Source organism: Pelmatolapia mariae, linkage group LG14 (assembly GCF_036321145.2).
Source record: "Pelmatolapia mariae isolate MD_Pm_ZW linkage group LG14, Pm_UMD_F_2, whole genome shotgun sequence".
NCBI classification, from domain to species: domain Eukaryota; kingdom Metazoa; phylum Chordata; class Actinopteri; order Cichliformes; family Cichlidae; genus Pelmatolapia; species Pelmatolapia mariae.
This window is the reverse complement of record NC_086239.1, coordinates 7,205,174-7,228,964: the sequence shown is the minus strand read 5'-3', so window position 1 is coordinate 7,228,964 and position 23,791 is coordinate 7,205,174. Positions and strand designations below refer to the sequence as shown.

The 23,791-nt window shown below is 40.6% G+C and overlaps 2 protein-coding genes across 2 annotated transcripts; both read right to left on the bottom strand.

Annotated features, from left to right (window-relative positions):
- Window positions 1-1,766: 1,766 nt before the first annotated feature.
- On the bottom strand, window positions 1,767-8,727 carry serpine2 (serpin peptidase inhibitor, clade E (nexin, plasminogen activator inhibitor type 1), member 2). The gene is made up of 9 exons (XM_063493864.1): window positions 8,519-8,727; window positions 7,240-7,518; window positions 6,899-7,126; window positions 6,272-6,469; window positions 3,467-3,665; window positions 3,289-3,386; window positions 2,715-2,801; window positions 2,505-2,588; window positions 1,767-2,409 (listed from the first exon to the last, which is right to left on the bottom strand). The coding sequence occupies exons 2-9, from the start codon at window positions 7,499-7,501 to the stop codon at window positions 2,372-2,374; spliced, it is 1,194 nt and encodes a 397-aa protein (XP_063349934.1). The 5' UTR covers window positions 7,502-7,518; window positions 8,519-8,727; the 3' UTR covers window positions 1,767-2,371.
- A 535-nt stretch (window positions 8,728-9,262) lies between these two features.
- On the bottom strand, window positions 9,263-23,508 carry prss59 (serine protease 59, putative). The gene is made up of 9 exons (XM_063493252.1): window positions 23,283-23,508; window positions 22,902-23,083; window positions 21,677-21,909; window positions 20,521-20,656; window positions 18,582-18,696; window positions 14,466-14,667; window positions 11,777-11,867; window positions 11,480-11,682; window positions 9,263-10,743 (listed from the first exon to the last, which is right to left on the bottom strand). The coding sequence occupies exons 1-9, from the start codon at window positions 23,481-23,483 to the stop codon at window positions 10,634-10,636; spliced, it is 1,473 nt and encodes a 490-aa protein (XP_063349322.1). The 5' UTR covers window positions 23,484-23,508; the 3' UTR covers window positions 9,263-10,633.
- Window positions 23,509-23,791: the final 283 nt, after the last annotated feature.

Here is a 23,791-nt window from a genome sequence, read left to right as displayed (position 1 = left end):
GTAAATCACATATAATTCCCTTTCGTCTGTTTAAACGAGTTTTTCACGTAATAGGGCCACCAACAATTACAAATATTTGTTCAATGACAGGGACAGTGACAACCTACGGAAGAGGATTAAGGCCACCGGGCACGTCTATTTTTTTTTTCTTCTTTTCTGACTTTAATCTCAGAATTCTGACTTTTTTCTCAGAATTCTGGAAAAGAAGAAAAAAAAGACGTGCCCACTTTTTTTTCCAGTGGCCCTAATCCTCTTCCGTAGACAACCTTCTTAAAACGAGTAAAACCAATACGGTGTCGTTTCCAGTCTGGTTTGATATTCCATCACAGCACAGGACCTGCTCTTTTAAGACTTTTTAATAGTCTCTGATGTATTGTTGATGATGGCGACTCTGTATACTCGTATTACTGAATCTCACTGCTGCATTCAGTCCAAGTAGAAGATCTTGATCTCACTTCTTGAGATAATGTTTTAGTCTTACCTGACTAGCAGGTCCTCTTCTAACACTGTTTCCATGCAATACGGAGTACCTCAAAGTTTCATTCTTTGTCCAGTTCTCTTCTCATTGTATATGCTACCATTTGCGTCTATATTTTTTTTTAAAAGGAAAAGAAAACAAAAGAAAAAAAAAGACAGAGACATCATGTAGACATGCAAGGAGATACAGTAGAGTGTGCACAGTACTGTATATGGTAAAATTGGTGTCTTTGTCCTATTTTAAATGATATATAGGGTTTTAACAATTTGTAAAATATCTTTTAATTCATTTATGTAACACAGGATTTGGACTTTTTACCCTGGGTTTTATTGGTACCCACATGACCAATACAGAAAAAAAAATTCTTGTGGAACTTGTATAAACAAGCCATCCATGACCCTCAATAATGAAAAGCTTTCAAGTACATTGGTGACGCTGACTAAAAACTAGATGGATCCGCTAAATTACTAATATGACTGCCGGAGAGTCTATAATTGAAAAAAAAAAAGTACTATAATATTCAGATATACATGTCCAACTACCATAGTAGAGAAAATAATTATTTGATCTCCTGCTAAATGTATAAGTTTGCTCATTTCAAAAGAATTGAACAGTCTCAAATCTTATGGTACTTTCATTTTTTAGTGGAGAAAAGCAACTGAAAATCCAGAAATATATTCATGAAAGTTACGCATTGATTTGCATGTCACTGAGTGAAATAAGTATTTCATCCCCTACAACCCAGCCTGAATTCTGGCTCCCACAGATTTGATTACACTCAATGAATTACAGATATTCCTGATCTCAACTCGTTTTGTGTAGAACTTATGATCCGAAACACACTGCCAAGGCTGCAAAGGAGTAGCTAAAGAACCAGTACATGGAGTGGCCCAGCCAATCTCCAGACCTAAGTCCTATCGAAATTCTCTGAAGGGAGCTGAAGCTTGGAGTTGCTAAGCAGCAGCTAAGGAACCTAAAGAATTTAGAGAGTTTCTGTAAAGAGGAGCGGACCAAAATCCCTCATGAGATGTGTGCAAACCTGGTAACCAACTACAAGAAAGTGTTGTGCACACCAACAAGAGTTTCTCCCCCGATTACTAAGTGATGTTTTGCTTGAACATCAAATACTTATTTCACTCAATAACATCCAAATAAATGTATAACTTTTATGCAAAGTGTTTTTTGGATTTTTATTTGATATTCTGTCTGTCTTTATTAAAATAAACTTAACTAAACTGACAGAAACATCAGAGAATGTTAATTTATTTGGGCAAACTTACAAATTCAGCTGGGGGGGGGGGAATCAAAATTATTTCCCTAACTGGATTACAGAAAATAAGCCAGTCAAAAATCACTCATGTTATAAATATGTGTATTTATTCCTTCACCTCCCCCCAAAAGTTTGAAGAAGACTTTCTCTCTGAGGGAAAGAATAATTTCAAATGCAAAATCGTTGCAATGGCATCAATATTGCCGTAACTTACGAGTGAAACGTAATACAGACTGGAGTTACAACACGAAACGGAAACACTGACATGATAAATAAACTCATTATCCTACTCCAGAGAAGAGAAAATACACAACTGACATTCAAAGTCTTTTAAAAATGTCATCAATTCAAAAAAAGTATACAAAAAAAATTAAAACAGCTGGAAAATTTAGTCAGCAAAATACATTTTATACAGCATGTTATGCGATACAGAAAATAAGTAACATAAAAAGCAACATTTAAAACAAATCACATCATATATCCACATTGTACAAACATGTTCAGCAAAGTGTGTTCTGTATATGTAGGGGTGTGTTTAGGTTTACTTTGTATTCTGATACATGGCAGTGTATAAGCATATCCTGTTGTGATAAATGATGCTATGGTTGATGACGGGGCTGGGCTCAAGGCTCGTTGATCTGGCCCATGAAGAGGACGGTACCTGGAGACAGACGCAAGGAGAACTCGTCATGGTGCCGTGCTTTACAATCAAACATTTTTCAGCATTTTAAGGTGGAAATGGAAGAAAATCTGTACCTGTCGGGTTATGTCTGATGAGGAACACAAAAGGTCTGTCAACTGTAACCCAGGGTGGGGAGGAACGGGCCAACAAAATAGCAGCTAAACAAAAGCAAAACAAAAAACAACAAAAAAAACAAAAAAAAAAAAAACAACACAAAACAGAACATTGTTAAAACATGGGAGAAACTTTAAGTTAAAGATGAGGCTTACTGAACAAATGCTCACTAGTGGCTGCTGCTGCTTTTGTTCCATCTTCATTCACGATAATTTTGGCTTTCTGGAGTGCCTTGGATACATACACAGGCTCCGAACCTGAGGAAACAACAATACACAATCATCTTTGCTTTCTCAGTATGAACCAGACCTGCCACATGCAACATAGACTGCATAAATATAAAAGTATGTTATAGTCCTTTGTAAGCTACACCACATGATGGCAATCGAGCATCCCCATCTGCTGGAAAGCTGATGGGGTACTTTCCTAGGGAAAATCCTACAAACTCTTGGCCAATTACACCACAGGGTGGCACTAGAGCTCTTCATCCCCAGCTCTTCTCATTCCAAACTTTCAAGAAGATGATGAATGGCTAGACAAGAGGAGCAGTGATTCAGTGTTTCACAGTGAACAGCCAACTACGATTCAAGCTCCTTACTGGCCATCAGTGACTCTCTGTAAACAGCCAACAATCCATTCATACTTCCAGGCTCTGCTCATATCTAAATAGACTGGATAAATACTGTGGTGGTGCAAGAGAACATGCGTCAGCGTCTGGTTTGCAGTGACTCTGCTTTCACTCACTGAGGTGTCTGAAGTCAGCTTTGTCCTCACTGAAAATGTTCGTGATTCCCAGAGCTGAAAGTGGATCCTTCAAATCCACCTCTGCATCAGCTGTAAACCTGAGAACACAACGTAACAGACAGTGTCACCATGTATCAAATTTGAAGGGACATTATATTTATGTGCGTTTGTGCCTTACTTTGGGATGAGCAGGCGGACTTTCCTCATGTGCATCAGTTTGGTCCAGCTCTGCACTGTGGCTGTGCTGATGTGAGGAATGACACGAGACAGAGGAGTGTCCTCTTCAGACGGGAGAACGATTAGCATGCTGATGGTGTTGCCATGATAAGGAAGCTCAATTACCTTGTATTTGAGCCCCTGGGGTGTGGAGGCTAGGCCTAGCAGAATACAAAAATCTGAAGTTAGAATGGTGCTAATGCTGCAAAACAGACTTCCATCCCCTCCAGATTATCTTTCTACCAACCCTGCACCAGCCATCACCATTTTCGTAATAATGAAGTTTACCATGTACACAATGGTCAAATACAAATAAAATCTAGAAGACAAGTAAACACTAAAAGTACTGAATGCCACACACATCTGTAATCGCCCTTTTAGCACAGCACACCTTGATGACCCTCAAAACTTTCTCCTGGACCAGTTCTAAGTTAAACTATCTGTAAGACAGTCACCATTAATCATCATGATTAAAAGAAACATGAATTCTGCTCTCCCACAGAAAATTATAAATATCAGTTGAAGCTCACCGTTTTATACTGAATGGTCCAGAAGAAAGAAAGTTAAGGTTTTCAAAATGTTTTATAGGGGAATTAAGGAAATGAATATCAAGAAAAACATCAGGTTATCATTTTACTTAATTACTGTTGCATGTATAATTTTGTATTACCTCACATTATGAGGCCTTCAGTGTGGTGCTATAGTACTTGATGTTTATAGTTAAGTACTACAGCATATGTTTGTATGTACTTTGAGCTGCTGCTGTAATTTCCCTTGTGGGATCAATCCAGTACCCATCCATCAGCTTAAGGTTAATTCGAGGCAAAGACATTAATAAAACAGAACACATTTTGAAGTGTTCGAGGTGTAAAAAAAAAAAAAAGAATGACAAAAACAGATTTCATCCCATGGTTACACTTGTAAATTTGGGGATTTTTCTCCAGTTCTTTCTTACTTTATTTTAACAAGCAAATTTATTTTTTCCAAGTCTTGCCAAACTCCAGATTTTGCCAGGATCTTCCACTGAACAACTCTGAATTTGTGTGGGTAAATGTTTTTGTTTAACCACAATGGTAATCAGTGATGGTTATCACTTTCTATTTAGTCTGGAAGCAGAAAATCCCTGGCTTCCTGAGGACAAACACTCTCCCAAAAAAGACCCATGCAGAACACCAACTGTAAGAATACTGTGTTAAATCAGCTAATAAGGGGGTATAGCATAAGACATATGCATGGTACAGTTTTTGCAGCTTTCAGCATTTCACTCAATTCAAATATGTCATTAACATTGCTTAAAGTTTGAGACAGCACTTTATAGCTTTTAAGTAACACCTTTTCGTGCAAGTAGATACTCTAGAACGATGTACAAGAACAGCAAATGTGGAGCTGAATCAAAGCACATAACATAAGAGCAGTACCACACCAGAGGTATCAAGACTCCCTCCCATTTTCAGGCTGTATATGCTTATTACACCAACCTACCTATTACAAAGTCAGATTGCCAAGTAAGTGTAAATGCCATCATAGCCATAAAACATTACTGTACCAGGGCCACTACATTCTAGTGTTCTCTTTAGGACCCATCTGCTAGCTTGAAGACAATAATCCAAGCAACAGACTATCAACACTAAACTCAAAACACTTTAGGACACTGAAGAAAGTTAGATATCTATAACTTGCAGCTTAACATGGCCTTAGCACTTAGCGTCTGTCCACAGCACTCGCGGGCCAGCACAACTCTGACAAGTCACCTAAATATAGACCTCTGACTGGTGTATCATTTCATTTCACACAGGACTAAATAATATCCTACAGAAGTGGCATGTCCAAGTCCTTAAAAAACAAAACAAAAAAACCCAACTCAACACAAACTCGCATATGAACCATAAACTGGCAGTGACTGCAGCTGCATTATAATAAACCTGAAGTGCAATAATTTGGCAGTAGATGATGGCAGATGAGGTCTATTATCAATGAAGCCTGTACAAGGCAAAGCTCAGAGAAGCATCAGGTACTGAAAGAAAAGTAAACCAACCCAATGTTATGTTGAAGTTATGCTTTTCATTATTTTCTGTGACAAATAACTGACACTGGTGCAGTGGTTTTCCTATTAAACAAGGTGTAATATAAGTAGGATATAGTATATAAAAATTGGAAAGGTAAAAGCTCATGCTGCTCTAAATGTGCCATTTCCCAGCTTTTTTTTCCTATTCTTGACTGCATGATGCAAATGCGCCAGATTGGTCATTTAAAATACACCGTGCCGGCTGTGAGCATAGAAGCCCCACTCACCAGTGGGTGAGCTTTCTTCTGCCAATCACAAGAAGGCTTGCTAAAAAGGGCAGTGAGAAGAGGGACACCAGCTCATTTCCAACAATGGATGAACTGAGGAGCTGCAGCAAGGTCCAGTATATGATAAATATGAATTATTCTGAACTCTCAAATCATAAAGCTAGGTTAGTAACATAGAACAAATATATGGTGCTGACAAAACTGAACTTCTGTAAACCCCACACCGCAGTAATGTAATGGTTGGTTGATAAGCCAAGAGAGACTTTGTAGCACAAGCATTCACAGTAGCCAATGTTGCAGAAGAGCTTTCTAATTATTGCGAAAATGTATCTAAAGGTTGCTTTGCAGTAGAAAGCAATATAGACTGATAGTAATGTAGGATAATATGGCCTCTTTTTTTAGCATCATGATTTATCTAAAACACTGACTGCTCTTTTAGACACATCTAAATGTTTAGTCTCACATCACCACTCACCTATGTTAAAGACAGATAGCTGGGACATCATTGGAACTTTAATATCGGTTCCATCGCCCCGGGTGAAGGTCCTATTCTTGGTGTTCTCAGGCTGGAAGCGAGACTTCCACAAGCCTTTGAAGTAGATGGAGTTGACAACGACCAGACGGGTCAGAGCAGGATCCAGCATGTCTGCTTTGATCAAGCTGGGGATGTGACCTAGATAAACATAGGAGCATTATTCCATCAGCAAGGTTTGATTTAAAAACCCACACGTCATGTCTTTTGTATTCATTTTGAAACAGAGAAGGTAAAACTGTAGCACCATGTAGGGGCAACCAATCAATACAGCAGAAAATTGAGTGCATTAACAAGTCAGACGTTTTAGAACATGGGCTGAATAACAGTCCGGCAGTATTTTCAATGTGTTCATGCAAAAAAGGAAAACGATCTTGTAGGTGACAATAAGCCTTGTAGCCAAGTATACAAAAAGTCCAAAACATGGACCTAGAAGTCTCCCCTTCCTTAGGTAAAACCAGTCCTTCTGCACCCACTTTAGGGAAGGAATGCCTACACTCTGAGACTCAACTGCATTCAAAGATGGAAGTTTAGTTTCTGTATACAGCTATAATTGACAGCCACTGTTACCTTTGGTTTTATTGTTGACCCACTCATTAATTTCATCGGCTGCTGCATCAGGGCTGCTGAAGTCCAGGCTCCTGCTCTGACACTGGAAGTTCTCTTTGTTGGAAGTGACAAAAGCCTCCTGCATGGGGAAACCCTTCTGGCTGAACATAGCATTTGCGATCAGCACGATGTCCTGGTTGGCTTTGCCCGTCAAGTTCTTATGCAGCTTCTTCAACATCTTGTAAGGACCTGTGCAAACCAGGTAAACTTTTAACTGTTCCTCAACACCACCCAAGGTTTTTATACGTTAGGCTAAAAACTGTAGGACTCAGAAGACATCTATAGCCTGAAATAGTCCTTACCATTTTTCTTGTAACGGAGAGCATTAAGGATTTGCTTCCTCGTGTCCCCGTGGGCTCCAGATAACAGCATGCCAAGGATTGAAGCCACCCCATGAGGCGAGAGCACCACATTTTCCAGGGGCTTGGCATGAACTACTTGCTGAAACACCTGGATGCCGAGATCAGAGCCCCTTTCGCCGTAAGATGGTGCTTGGGACAGCACCCCCTTATGGCTGCACAAGGCCACCAATGCACAGAGGCACAATAAGGACATGTGCTTCATTTTGATACTTGCAACACCTACATAAACATTAGGAGAGGCAATTAGGATGACATTTATTTTACTTGAAGAAGTCATCTACCACTGCATGCATTTTTTAAACCACTTCCATAATAGATGGTTGTGACTCATGAATAAACACATACTTTTACTCCCTCTTAAAGCAGCAAAATCATTCATCCAGTGTTGCAAGGTCTGACTAAGTCTTACTCACTGTGTCTAAACATCACAAGCTATCCCTAGCCAGGACACTTGAACTGCACCCTTCGTTCCTTTTAATTTGAGCTCAAAATAAGATTTAGGACCATTTTGGGGAAAATGCTTCAGCCTAAAAAACTGGCCACAAGAGCCAGACTCAATTCTCGGTGGGGCAGTATTTGCAGTGTGAACATAAATTAGGGCAAGTTGTATAGCTGCCACGTTTATTCACCAACTGGGGCGTGCTGTTACAAATAATAATAATAATAATAATAATAATAATAATAATAATAATAATAATAATAATAATAATATTGCCGAGAAAACACGGAAATGGATTTAACATGCAGTTTTCAAATGATCAACCAGAGTGCTTTTACAAAACATCGTATTCAGAAGTCTGACGCACTCCAAATCAGCACTCAGCCACAATATTCCGCAACTGTATCTGGTGAGGAAATAGCAGGAAGCGTGAACATTAACTTATTAATTTGTGCAATAGAGGTGACCCCCACCCGTCAAACATTTAAACAACCACCAGTCCAGTTTTAAAGTGCTTTAAGAAAAACAACAAAAACAATACAAAACAGGTCACGTGAACACAACTACAATTATGCAGAACTACAATTAACTTCCCTGTGGTTCTTTGGGGGAAAAAAAACCCCGACAAAATATTTTTCCGCTAGGGTGCGGGCATGTTTTCTTATTTTATTTCTTTAAATTAGATGCAATGCTTGAAGTCAATTAAAATAGCTACGTGTGTTGACTCTTAAAAATAAAATTCCGTTTTAAAACAAACAAACAAAAAACGCTAGTCCTTACCTAACCCGAGGGGCTTCGATTAGACTTGTCCCGCAGGTGAAATTGCAGCCGATGTTAGTCCGCTTTTTCACTGCCGTTCAAACGACAACTCAAGTAGTTAACCCGCAAAGTCCACGATGAGAGATCTTACTCTGGAGAAAGTTACACCTACTAGTGACTCCACCGCAGTTTCAAACAGGAATTTATCCTACTGTGAACCCCGCCTTCCGACCGAGCAGCCGACCATAAAACAGACATCCGTGTCTGCGTCAAACACGGATGTGCGTCCGCTACACTTTCAAAGTAAAGGTCAGAAAAAAACCCTAAAGACTGTCGTTTTTAAACTCCCATAATTTAAAATGAGATGTATCCTCATAATTTAGCAAAGTTGTAGCTCACATTTCTCCGATAAGCAAAAGCAGATTAGATAATGATTAGCTTCATGAAGCTACTTCCGGTGATGGCTTGGCCATCCAACTTGACACAACAACAGGAAGTGTGGTAATGTTTAAAAGCAGTATGAAACGTGCTAAAATAGTGATGTTTTGTCATATGAAATGGAAAATTACGGAGAGCCTACACTTTACCCTGATGAATATCAACATCATCAAAAATGGTCAAATTACTACGTAGACCCTTTCAAAGTGTCCCTAAATATTTCTAAGACTAACTATTGCTTAGTCTTTTCCAGTTATATTTATACAAACTACATTTCACAGAGAATTTGAAAAATATATGCCCATATGAGAAAATTTTTTTTCTATCTGATGGGTAGATGCAGCTGGAAAGTGTCTCACACACACACTTAAACACACCTGAGAAGAGGCTGAGTTTCAATTACATCCCCGCTACTGCCAAAGCGAGGATTAGGAGTAGGTTACTGGAGGTTTGAATTACAGGGGGTTAAGAGGGAGTGTGTGAGTAATTACTGCTAAAGACATCATAAATGTTTACCTCGACACACTGGACAGTGATCTGTCACATAACCTTATAATTCACTTGTATATTTTTTAGGTTGAACCTTGGGTTTAATAAGTTCCTTTCCCAGCCTCGAGTAAATAACTAGATCAAGGCTGTAAAAATACAACATGGGACACCCACAGTGGGGCTGCGTTCTGATCTACAGCTTTTGCTGAGTGTGTGTTTGGAATGGGGAGGGTCCTCCATGTCCAGATGCAGAGATGGGACTGTTATCATTGTTAGGCAAAGTGGGTCATTTTGTCTGAGTTGGGAGAATTCTGAGAAGGTCAGCGAACCCACAGCTGTGCACTACAATCGTGTCTTCCTAGGTCTCTCCTGATACTGATTTTTAAGCTAAACCCATCTACTTCAAAGGCAAAAAACATAAGAACACTGCCACCCAACCCCATTGTGCAACTTGAAGCCCCAGATGTTTCCAGTGCACCTCTCTCTGGGCCAAATTAGAGATGATAATCACGCTTCTCCTGCTGGGTTTTATACACACTCTTATCAAACACAACTAAACTTTTGCTGAACAAAACCAGATGTGTGCATGTTTGTGGAACACAAAAACACAAAGACATGAAGTGGAGCCATTTCTCGTTAAATTCCCAGTTGAAAGGTTTTGCAGGTTCACTGCTGCCCGTTTAAACAGGACTCTCATTCTTCTGTTGAAGTGAAAGGTCGATAACCTTGGTTTTGAAAGCTTCATTAATGTTTTAAAGGCTTCTGGGGAAGCTGAAGTTTCTCAGTGCCAAAAGCATTTTGTCCAGATTCAGCGAGTGCTGTCTCCAAAAGCAAACAGCTTTTCCACACGAAAATTGATTAACTACAGCAATTATCCAGGCTACCGATGACTAAACCTAAGAAATCAAATATATGCCTAGGAGAGTTAAACCTGACATTATAAGCTCACTAAGAAAAACTGTTCTAATTCTGCAAGATTCCATTTTTGAAACAAAGTACCCGCAAATACAAGAAATAATTTAAAAAAAAAAAAGAAAACTTTATTTATGAGCTCAAAACCTGAACTTGGACCTAAAGATTCTTGTGCAAAATAGAATTTCAAATCAACCAGAAATTTGGCAGGAAGCTAAGCACTCTTCTCCCACTCTCAGTGACCTGAAAGTATTACGCTTCAGTTGCAAAGCCACTGCTGGCTTATTTAGCTCTCAGTCATTGCTTCAGCCACTGCTGCAGAAGTAAGAAGATGTGGTCACGGGCCAGGGTCAGCTGTGCGGGATCGTCACTCCTGGCTGGGTACATGTTGGCGCAGTGAGAGGTTCCTGGATCGGAGAAAGAAAAAACAGTGGATAAGGCATGCAAAAGAGACAAAAAAGAAAAAAATATAGATGGAAACAAGAGTTCCAAGCACAATTAACCAGCGAATAAAATTAGAGTTGAACAAGTAAAGCATTGTTCTACTCTGAATTAGCTGTTTGGCTTATGTAATGTAAAGCAACCACAAACATAGTTCAGTCTCAGTGTGGACTTGTGTTAAAAAAAAAAAAAAAAAAAAAAATCAGTGCAATCTGATGTACAGTTTGTAAGGCGTTTACTTAAAGGGGACCTCACTTCCAGCTTCACTGTTATAGTGTTAAATTCTGCTTTCCATGATTCACAGTTTAAAGAAATCTTTATCTTATGTGGGGCCTCCACTTCTACAAGCCTGCTGTTCCTTTGAGCCAACCTCTGACTGGCTGTCCCTCACAAACAGAAGATCTAAACAGCAGGTGGTTGTGGCTTCTGTGTTCACAGCCAGAGATGTATACCTGAGATGACCATATCAAGGACTACCGCTCTCACAGACATCATTTAAACAAACAAACAAACAAACAAACAAAAAAAAAAAAAAAAAAAAAGGGATAATAGGGATGTTTAGAGTAGTGTGCAGCCTGACCTTTTGGTTAACAGGGATTATTTGGACATATGCTGATCTCATGACTTGAAACAGACATTTTCCCCACAAAGTGTAAAACATAAACTTAACATAAAAATTCATTATGCATAATTTTTGTTCACCTTTGATGAAAATCGCAGGTAGGTCAGCTGAGATGTCCTGGGTGACCCCCAAGGCATGCCAGGGGTCAATGGAGCCATTGGGGAACACAATTCTGCTTGAGCGGATGTCGTAAGCGCCGTAATACTCATTGCTCTGTGTGACAGCCTCCGCCACCTGCTCAGCACTGATGTTGTAAAAGTTTGTACACTGTTTCAGAAAATATCTGGATGGGAAGAAAAAGAAAAAACCCAATAAGAATGACAACTGAATATGCAATTAAGTGCGTGAGGTTTACTGGCCATGTTTGGTGTACTCACACAAGAGGGAAGCCAGCGAACGGCTGGTTGGGTGAATCAGTGCTCTGGTAGAATCCAAATTCAGCACAGGTCTGGTAGACCCACTGTCTCCCTGTCAAGACATACACAAAAATCTACCCATGAACAGCATGTTCATTTCCTTGTTAGCATTATACACACTATGTTATTAAAGCCAGCATTTCTAATAATTATCTTAAAATCACCTTGATAAAAAAAAAAAAAAAAAAAAAAAAAGTATTCATTTTCAGTTATTCAGCCATAATAAATACAGGAAACAACTTGACTGGAGCCCCAAGACAAAGAGGTGGGCAGGGAAGTTTATGCAAGCGCATCCCAAAGACTTTTCAAAGAGACCACATCCTGTTCCTGTGACCCTCCACCCCACCCCTCCCACTAATGAAATCTGAGCTGACAACAGAAACATGTGACCCTGGACAAAAATGCCATTTTTACTACAAAGTTATATATGTGAGCCCAACATCATGTGTGCATTTCTTCTTCTATATTATGTGCAGTATAAACTAGAGATGGCACGATACCACTTTTTTTATATCCGATACCGATATCATAAATTTGGATATCTGCCGATACCGATATTAATCCGATATAGTGTGTTTTTTAATCAATAACTGTTTTTTTAATATCTTGCTGCATTTTGTATAAGTTCATACTCAAGTTTAAATAAACAACAACACTAAAGCTATTCTGTTATACCTGTATGTAAAAAATACACTGCACCCCAAATATTTCATAGTTCAGCAATACTGATCAATCTAATAAACTTAAGCCTACTCCATCCTCCCTATTCTGGTATTTTAAAGAGTACTTAGCAGAAATATTAAGCAACCTAACTAATAGGGTTGCAAACTCCCAGCAAAAGAAAATGGGGAACCACCCCCCCACCCTCCACCTCATGATGCTTAATCGATGTAATCAACTTTAATTTGATGCAGGGTGAAAATGCACAGAAATAAATTATTTTTCAAGAATAATTAAATAGATTCAACATCTTTCTTCAACAGAATTGCATAATTCACAGATGGTACTTTCCCAAAGGAAAAACTACTAGCTTACTAGGGTATATTAGACTTAACAGTTACTATATACAGTAATGGACTTCTATACATTTTACATCAGATTAAAACTTTGGGTGTAAGATTCAGATAATTATTTATTAAAAGCTAGATATTTTAAATGAGAATAAGAAAGAAAAGTATGTCTTTGTGCCCCCTTTTCCCTGTTCATGCCCTATCGGCCCCCCTGGCTAAACTTTGCTAGATCCGCCCCTGCACAGTTACCAGCCGTCAGCTACGTAGAAAAGGATCCTGGTGTAGAAAGTAATATTAAATAAATTCTAACAACAGCTTATCAAGCTTAAACGTGCTGCTGTTGTTCAGCCGCTGGTTTCCTCTTTCTGGTGCAAAGTGGGCCAAAAACAAAGAAGAGAGACAGACTCGCGACAGAAAAGCCGATCAGCTGATCATTAAGCAGTTTCACGATTGAAGTAGCGGCAGGAGAGGGAGAGAGAGAGAAGAGGCAGTCGCTCCATATATCGGTTGTTAAGCTTAACGCTGGAACGCTTTACAAACATTCAGAGATGAACTTACACACTTGCTTTACTTCTCTCTGGGATCACTCCCTCGGCTGCTCTATCACGCTAGCACACTGCTCCGACGTGCTACGGTTATGAGCCGAGTTACGCCGTGTCGCAAGTTTTGTGAGATGCTTTTTTGATATTTAATGGATCGGATTACATTTTTTATTTCTCGCCGATATCCGATCCAGTAATTTAGGTCAGTATCGGACCGATACCGATACGTAATATCGGATCGGTCCATCTCTAGTATAAACCATGGGTGTTAAAGGGGATGCAGTTATGCCAGATTCACTTCCCTGTTTTTAAACACATCTCCAGTGTGTCTTTGACAAATGGAATAGATTAACTCAATATTTCTTTTCTCTGCAGAACAGGAAGTGTCTCTGAATGAGCTATTGTGGTTTGCAGCCAGTTGTGATTCAGCACAGGTAAAAGCACCACCTCCAGGTAGAAAAGAACTGAGCTCCTGAATTCAGACCTAGCAGCTCAATTGTGTTCTGTTTGCTTTGGCATATAAACCTACAAAAACAGAAAGCGTGACGGCATACATAGCCACGGCAAAAGGAATGACTCGTATGAGACTTTTGGCTGGAACTGGAAAGATATTCTGGGGCATATGTCGGGCTTAATTTAACTTTTTAAAAAGTGGATACAATATTGGAACTTTAAAAACTCGTGAAAACTTCGTTTAGAAAAAGCAGCATTATTTTGGGATGTTATGCCAGGATTTATTTAGTAGTAAAGTTAAGCAATACTCCCGAATTAGCGCTTTTTCTTTTATTTTGGTTGTTCAAATCCTTCCATCAGCATAGTAACCACATGCCAGAACAAGCCTGTGACTGTTCTATTCCATTTCCCGAGGCTACTGCAGTGCTCCTGAATTATTGTTGGATGACAGTGGAAAGTCACGATGAGACGTGACAGTTTCCCTTAAGTGCAACAACAAAAATAAACTACTCTACTAACAAAACAACAAAAGACAGCCTAAAATTGCAAGGTACAGAAATATCTGTTTCATAAGGACCACAAGCTAAAGCTAAATAAAATGACCAAACCAAAAACCACTTCCAAGGAAGACGCGTCCACACCCACCTGCCTCTGGAGCTGGTCCATCCCAGGATGTGTTAGTCATGTCGCTGACGTATTTGCTGAAGCTAGTGTCCAGGCATTTCATAGAGGTGGCCTCCATCATGAGACGGGCCACAGCTGCGTATCTGGCGTAAGGGTCTCCCAGTGAGCTGTCAGTCATCACACTACACAGCACCTTGATGGTGATGTTGGTACCAGTAAGACCCTTTAATGACATATCACAGCACACCACAAGGAAAAGAAGATGGTTAGGATGACAAAGAAACACTGTTTTCTCAACATTGATGGCAAGATGTGCAGTTATATTATTTTAATTTTTCAGAGCGGCTATTTTGGGTTATTATACCCTTGACCAAAGTTTCAAATAAATCAGTGTTTGCACAAATACAGGGAGGGACGGTGGCGCTGTAAGGACTGTCACCATACCGCACCACTCAAGGCCACACACCTGACAAGGGTGTACCCCACCACCTGCTGTGTGACAGCTAGGATAGGCTCCAACCCCTGAATTATTTAAGTGGAAGAAAATAGATGTGTAAATAATCTCTGAGCCATAACTTTAGGCTTTAGTTTGTTTTTTTTCCACCCTCACTCTTGGCTTTATATGACAGAGTCACAGAGAGAGAATACCCTAATATGGTCACAACTAGCTGCAAGACCAAATTTAAGCTCCTACAATACAATACAGAGTGTATAAGTGGATGTGAATAGTAAATCCTTAATCCCCATCCTAAAAAGGTGGTCCCAACAGAAAGTGGCAGTTTTTCAAATGGTTAAGTAGATGAAGTTTGGTCGGCATTTGTCAAACACTAAAACGCATGCTGGTATGGCACAACAGATGAGCGAGAAGTTGTGTTTGGAAAAGCAAACACATTTAAACCCCCCCCCCAAAAAAAACCCCAAAACAAAACACATGATCAAGGTTGAATTAGAAATTATTTTGACTTTGACATTACAAGAAGGTCCAAAACAGCTCTTGAAAGGACCTTGCAGTGTGATGGCCTTTTAAATATTTTGTACAACCTCAATAACATAACATGAATATTTATTCATTTCATATGTGGACAAGGGCAGGGTATTTTAGAGTTCCCAGATGGTGACACTGAGATGAGGCCAACTGGCAAGAAATCCATCCTGTGAATCAGTTCCTGTAATACACACTAATCAACAAAGGCTCTTGTTGCTAATGCGCTCCACCTTTAAAACGGCAAACATTATCTTCACCCAATCCATCCAATAGTTGTGATATTGCAGTCTTAGATAAAGTAGTGAACCAAAAAAAAAGCCAATGGCTAAAACTCTAATCATGGGTAAAACCTAATTTCCTCTGTTTTAATTGTGAGGTGATAGTAGCAAGAATACCTAGGCACACAGGCCAGCAGCATGAAGTGAGGAACAGTTCACCCCCAGGCATCTTCTAACAACATGCAAGAATGTCTTCACAGGGCACTCTGGGATTTAAGGCGGTGAGAGACTCACTAGCAGCTTGACAAAAGAAGAAAGCTGAAAGTTAACTAAACCTTTCATCTTATGCAAATGAGAGTTAACTCTTGGCAGTTGTGTAGTGTTTCGCATATAAAAATTAAGCCGCAGAATAAGCCAGTAAGTTTATGTTTTACACTCTGGATACACATCTGTGGAGGAAAATATCTGTGTTGCATTTTCAGTGGCCTGTTCTCTTTGGACAAACACGCATAATATATTCATGTCTTTGTCCTCATAAGTCTAGCCGTGTATAATTAGTGGACATCGTTGATGCAGTTTCTGGCAAGTGTGGCGACCTGCTCCATGTATGCCCATTATGATCAGCACAAACACTGTGGCTTTTGAGTGGTTGCTGTCCAGCACTCTGGGTGCGCACGTCCACATATACACCTGTCTAAAATTACACTGGCAATTTTGAGTGCCTGAGGGTATTCACATTATCAAGTAAAACTACATCAAAAGCTCTACCAGAACCTGGATGGTGTCTTTATAGCAGTCAAAAGTCAAATTTGGAATACCCTACAGTTTTTGAACTCAGCAGCTACCATCTTAGCTAGAAAGGAAAAAGGAAGGGCTCAAATGATATTGAGCCAAACGGGGAGGACACATCTTCAGCACTCATGGTAAAGCAAGTATCAGGAGGCAGTCCTGTCCCCCACAGACATATGCTGATGAGTGTTTAATTCGAGACAGCACTACTCTGGTAAATGGCACATTCAGTATGTCTCAATGCTTCCATTAGAGCGCTTTTTGACAGAGTGAGGCTGCAGGAGCAAACAGGTGGCAGTGATCAGAGTGGTGCTTACGTGCAAAATGAACACCTAAGTGACCTGTGATTACCATCCCCTATTCTATGTAAGAAAAAAAAGAAAAGAAAAACAAACTATTTGTACTTCCTCTACAAGCTGTACCGTTACATAAGGTCCTTCTGCATTTTATAAAGCACCCCATTGACAACCTTAAGCATAAAACCACTGCTGTGACTCTACTGCTTGAGTTACACCTCACCCCGAGTTCTTACCCAAATTCCTCAGCGGTACCTAAAACCTGGTAGTTTTCTCTGCCCTTTGTGTCAGAGAAGGCAGCTGCGGGCTGTGCCTGTCTGCTAGCACTGTGGACTATGTGGCCCGACGCTCCCCTCAGTTCTTTTATAAGCGTCTCTTTAGCTCGGGGCGACAGGAAACCAGAGAGACCAAAGGCTCTTTTGTTACTTTTTCACATCAGCTTATTGGTAACCGGACTCACGTCTCCTCCAGGCACCAGGGGGACAGAGAGGGGATGGGATGAGGAGGGGGGGAGGGGAGGGGGGGGAGTCACTTTTCTTTTAAAAAAGTGAGGAAAAGGTGAAAAAGTACAGTAACTGAAGTAACCGACAAAAATCATGCACAATGGGACTTCTATTAAAAGGCTGTGCATGTTTACTGCTGCACCACAACAGAATGCTGATCACACACACTCGCATGGATTTGTATCCTGTTCCTGAAATCTTACAGAAATGACAAGAAGTTGCTGAGCAAAGTTCAGACAGTGCTGAAGAATAAAAGTGCCAAAAAGCACCAAATATTGACTTTGAAGCGGATTAGCACTGGGAAAACTGTGTTTTATATACACTGTATTTTTGCACATTGGACCCATTTTCCTAGCAAAATATAAAGATACAGGGGTGGCTTAAGATTCTTGCACATTACTGTGCATTTATTGTGACCATGGGCTTCATCTTATGCTAGAAATATTTCCACTAAAATACAAGCAAATCTCAGATAAAAAGCACCAGCACCAAACACCACCGTACTGGCTTCTTTCATTTAAAAACAAGTCAAACCCTCCCACCATCCACTGTTATCTACTCTGTTGGCCTTCACTTTGCAGAGCAACAAGCCAGGCCCCACTTCTTATATAAACACACAGACACAGTAAGCAAGCAACAGGTCCCCGACGCAACCTTGGAAAAATTCTTCCGAGGCAATATCTCTGGGCCTCTCGCTGTTAGACAATGCAGGGTTTATCATGTTTCAGCAAACTGCCCTAGCTCCCTGTAACACCCCTGACTCATAGCGATCTTGCATTCAACTCAGCCCCTGATAGCTACAAAGCCTGTTCAGTGCTTAGTCAGCACACATAAATCATGTCTTAATTAAAACATTCTTTCCATATCAGATGTCTTTTCACATCAAACAGTATCAAAAATACATGCTTGGGCACATTTTGTAGAGCAGCTACACCCAAACACTACGCAAGCCATTTTTACTTGCTGAACAACAGCTACAGATATGCATCTGTGCCTGTCCTGCAGAGTCAACTGCAGGCATGTTGGTGTAAATCTTTATGCATGTGTACGATTATGTGTTCTGTCCATCATTTACCGACCTCATCCTTAAAGGGAGAGCCTCCTCTTAACTGGACCAAATCTGTGGATCTATGACAATGAGAAAGCTCAGAGAAAATGGGCAGTAGGGGATAAATGCTGTGCCCTCTGCAAAATAGTATCAAATTTTCCTGTAAGCAAGTGTTTTCCTTTTGTACAACTTCTAACATATTAGATGGTTATCATTTTTGGACTGAGGATATCAAGAAGCACTCCAGAAGCCACATGTCAGGCTCTTTCCCCCCAATACAGTTTGGCTTTCCCCTCACCTCAAACCCCCTGTTGTCTTCATTGTACTGGACCACATTCATGAAGTTGCCAGCCAGCGTTTCCAGGAAATAGGCAGAGTCCATGTCTGTCTGGATCTGTAGTTTGGAGCACAAACTGGAGGAGAAGAAACATGGGAATAGGGAAGGATATGAAGAAGTAGGTTGACAGGAAATTAGAAAAACCAGACGAAAAAAATAAATAAAGGGGGAACAATAGTAAAGTACTAGCCAACAGCATGTGTTTGGGTGTTACTTTCTATAATATGCAGCTAGCAGTAAATCCAAAGAACTGACTTCCCTTTTAATGAAGTATTAATTTATTCAAAGTCAATCCATGCAAATGATTAGGGCTGTCTGTCAAGCTGACAGTAATTACGACAATGATTGTACCTTACTGAGGTGCATTTGTGGATTTACGTAGTTAAGTGTTCACTTTTGGTTTTATTGGACCCAACTCCCTTGTGTGTGCGGTGAACCAAAACTTCCTCCATGCTCAAGCTGTGACGCAAGCGCTGCATTGCCTGATGTTTTGCGGTTTTAAAGCTGGAAGCCTCCAAACCACCCCTGTGACCTTTGCCTGCGATGAGGACATGTCTGCATGAAGCAGAAATAAAAAGATGGGCAGGTTCGCAAGTCCCCATGACAGCATTAGTTCTGCAAAACTGCCCACGCCATTGAAGACGCCATTCAACACTGCTTATTTATCATGCTGACAGTCAGTATAACAACCTCAAATACAGGCTATAAAATAACATCAGAGGCTGCACACATGGCACGGGTAAGAATGACTTCATGTTTGTAACTGAGAATAATGGAAGTGAATGAAAAGAAAATAATGTAATAAGAGGGCTGAGAAAATAACCCAATAAAAGTAAATGCTGAGGTGCTTTTGTTTACTCAAAGTCTTTTTAAGTAATGTTAAGCCTTGAAATCTTAGACAGCCACAGTAATAATAATAAACCCAATGATAAAGTGATGTAAGGAAATACAGTTAGACATTTCTGTGCGCAACCACACAGAAACCCTCCAGGGGCCCAGCTTCATCCAGAAAGCTGAGGCAATACTTCTGGAGCTGTTGACAAGGCTCTGACCCAAGATGACCCTTGTTGCTCCTTGAACCACACACACACACACACGTCTGGTTTGCTATCCTCGTGGGGACATCCCATTGACATAATGCTTTCCCTAGCCCCTTACCCTAACCCTAACCATTAAAAATGAATGCCTAACCCTAACCCTTACCCTAAACCTAACCATAACCTAATTGTAACCCTGACAGTAAAACCGCATTTTGAGTGTGAAAATTGCTTTCAACCCCGAGGGGACCTGGATTTTGGTCCCCACGGTGCAGAAAGTCCCCACCAGGATAGTAAAAGTCAGATTTTGGTCCCCACCAGGATAGTACGAACCCGTACACACACACACACACACACACACACACACACACACACACACACACACACACACACACACACACACACACACACACACACACACACACACACACACACACACACACACACACACACACACACACACACACACACACACACACACACAAGAGAAGGAAGGGGATGTCAGCTGCACGGTCTGTGTCTAAGCTGGGACAGCATGTTGATGTGGTGGAGGAATACAAGCACTACCATCAGGCTCAACTGGAAGACCAACACAGAAGGTGTATACAAAAGATGATGTTCAGGCTCTGTTTCCTCAGGAAGCTGAGCTTTTTCAGTATGTAACAAACGAGATTTTCTATCACCCAGCTGTGGTGAGCATGGTGTACTTGCTGTGGTCTGCCAGACTGATCAGGAAGGCTTACTCTGTAATTGGCTGCAAACTGGACACTCCATTTATATATCCTGCCTCAAGCTAAGGGCTCCTCTGGTCACGGCAAATAACAAAACAGAAGGATCACTTCCAGAGAGCAAATGTAACCTACTTGAAGTCTTTGGTGATGTTTTCATAGGTTCTGGGGTCTTTCAGGCGTTCGACGAGGTCATCCGAAGCCTTTTTCACTAGCAATGGGCACTCTGTGTTCTCTGAGGCCAGCGAACGCCAAACAACCTCCAAGTATTCTGGGGAAAAAAAAAAAAAAAAAAAGAGAAAAAGAAAAAAAAGGCAGAGGGTGCATGGACACTTAAACCTGGGCTGCTATAAAAAGACCACAATAATACACACACACAAAAACCCCCGAAAAAAAGCTCTTGGTTAAACATACAGGACCATTTTAGAGGCACCAATTTATCTTCAAAACAGCGTGTGAACCCAGTTCCATTTAAATGTTTGAGAGTGTTTATTTAGGTTTCAGCGAGGTTGAAAGTGAAATGATGAGTGAATTTCACAGCTTATGAAAGTCTAAAAGCTCAGAGGAGAAACTCCACATTACACAATCCAGGAATTTTTTCCCCCCTTCTTAAGTGAAAGCCAACCTCTTACTGGTAGTTTCTGACTTACTGCTGTGCTGTTTTGGGAAATGATAACCACAAACTTACAGCAGGACAAAAGAGATGGCTGATGCAAGTACACAATGGTCCCAGGTGTTTTGTCTCTCACATGTCCCTAAATCCAAAAGGAATGTCTACTGAATGTGTGTGATAGCATCTTAAAGACAGCACATGTGTGGGTGGAAGAGCCTAAATCCATGTTCAAAAGCTCCTCTGACCTCGATTCCAGCCTGCAGCCTTCCGGAGAAAAACAAAGGAGACGGCCAAATACAACACAGACACAGATAGAGAATGAGCTCTCATCTCTGATGTGTCTGAGCCTTTTAGTTCCGAGACACTGACCAAAGCTAGAAAATTTGTCGAGTGGTTCGATTTGATGCTTCGTGCGTTTGGTGAGGGTGTTGATACTGCAGTGTGTTTTTAATGTGTCATGCATTATATGAAACTGAATGTAATACTGAGAAGCACAACAAACAACACTTTAACGTATCCTTAATGTGGTAATCCCACTTTGTTTCCTGAATGCATATCCATGTTCAAATCCTAGATTGTTTTAAATGGAGTTCGGCACATTCTAAAATCCAGAACTAGACAACATTATTTAGGGCTTTGTTACACTGTTTGGGCTTTTTACATCACGTCTCTTCTTACCTGGAAAATTGACTGTGGCATAAACAGGTGCACTGGTGGCCACAGAGGCATGGACCAGGTGGGGGTATTTGAGCCTGAACCAAGCAGCCAGAGAGCCTGGGTAGGACCCACCGAACACCACCCACTTCCTGTCAGTCAGCCCTCGGGCCTCGGCAATCATGGTGCGAAAGTGTGCTAGGTCAGCCAGCGCCTGACGACTGCTGAGGAAACGCAGGTTGTCTGTGCTGAGGTCCCTAAAAGAAAAGAGTAAGCATTCAGTATCAAACCACATTGTTCCATCCAGCGACTGGGCTAAGGGCACATTGCAGTGCTGCCATCTAGTGGTGCTGATAAAACCAGCTGAGAAAATTCAGCTGGTGGTTTAAATGTGAATTTGTTCTGATCCTACAGTGTGCACAACCAGAGTTGGTGAAAACCTGCAAAGAGCTGTGCAAAGTGATTTAGCCATGCTTAAGAGCACCTTGCTCTGGCAGAAACTTCAAACTGAGGTTAACCACCTGAAAGGCACACAGCTCACTGGTGCATAAACAAAGGAAGCCTGACATTTTTAATACCAGTTTTTGCACCCACAACCTTATTTTTTATTTTGGTATAACATATTTGGTGTGCAGTACTGCTTCACTTCTGCATTTGATCATTTTTGTTCATGCTGAGCTGAAATTTAAGGAAGTCAGTTATTTTACTCAGCTACAGTTCACACATGTCCCTTAACCTTATCACATGCAGGCAATCGTGGAGTTCCTGTTCTAAAAATAGGCCAGCTTTAACTCACACTAAACATGGGATTTGAGAGCCACTCATTTATGCTACATGATTGAGTTGTTAGAGTCATTTGTCACAGGAAAACAAAAAAAAGATGATATAGTGAAAATGATCAAAATATTCTGTGTGTACGGCCATCTTTGTGAATTTTGAACCACGAGTCACAGCCCTTCTGTCCGAGGGTTAAGACTTGGTTTTAGCGTTCAAGTTAGAATTAGGTTTCGGTTAGGGTAAGGGTTTGCAGACGGTTAAACTTGAGAGCAAGCATATCAGGAATGCATTCATGTCAATAAATGTTTTCATAGCTTTATTAAACCTACTGAACCTGAAGTAGTGTGCACGTGTGTGTTACCCTCTGCACAGGGTGAAGCTCAGCGTTGGATACAGAGTTGTCAAGACGGATGACCACACAGACATAGAGATTTCTCTCATAAACAGGACATAATGAGAGGGATAAACATACACTGTAGGGTGACTCTTTCCATAGAAGCGATGCTCCAGCATCAAGCAAAGTGCTCCCAGTTTCTCAGCGTAGGTGAGCCAAGTGCCATCCTCCATCCATGCTGGATTTGCTGGGCCCTCTCCCCCTATCATCAGAAACACCGGCCCACCAGGCCTGTAGAAGGCTTCATTTATAAAGTACCTCTGAGAGAGAACAACAAAGTGAGAGACATTCAGAAAGTAGAAAAAATAAACACATCAGTGGGGTTGCAGTAAAATGAGCCAAAAAGGCTTTATCTTTCGTGACAGATACATGCATTATAACACATTTGTCCAACTGCACAAGATTAGACCACACAGTTAAATCAAACAAACGTCCATATAAACCAACATGTAGACCTGCCTGCTTCCACACTCTTGTGTCAGCGCCGTTGAAGTGATCCAATTTCTGTGTGAACCATTGTTCCTCAAACAGAGATCCCTGCTTTGTGTCCTGCGCTTCTTTAAACCTCCTGAAAATGGAGTAGCGACCCTCTCCAACAGCACAGAGAGACAGAAACACGGCTACCTGACAAAGGAGCACCACAAACGTGTGAAAAGCCATAGTGCTAATAAAGAAGGAAATAGTGAAGGGCATGTGATATAGTGCAGAGAAGTCATATGACAAGTTGTGCTACTTTAGAAAACTCCCAGAAAATAGGAAATACCAGCATTTATCTTAAAATCACACACGGCGCCTGTGTATTTACAAACTTCGCATATAATTGAAAACCTTATTTTTAAGCCTTAAATATATATTTTTAAATTGTTTGGGTTTTTTTTCATATGTTTTGCCACTTATAATGCACAGAACGGTGTGTAAAGGACACAACCTCTGTTAAATTTTTGGTCACTGTAACACTGTGAAATTGA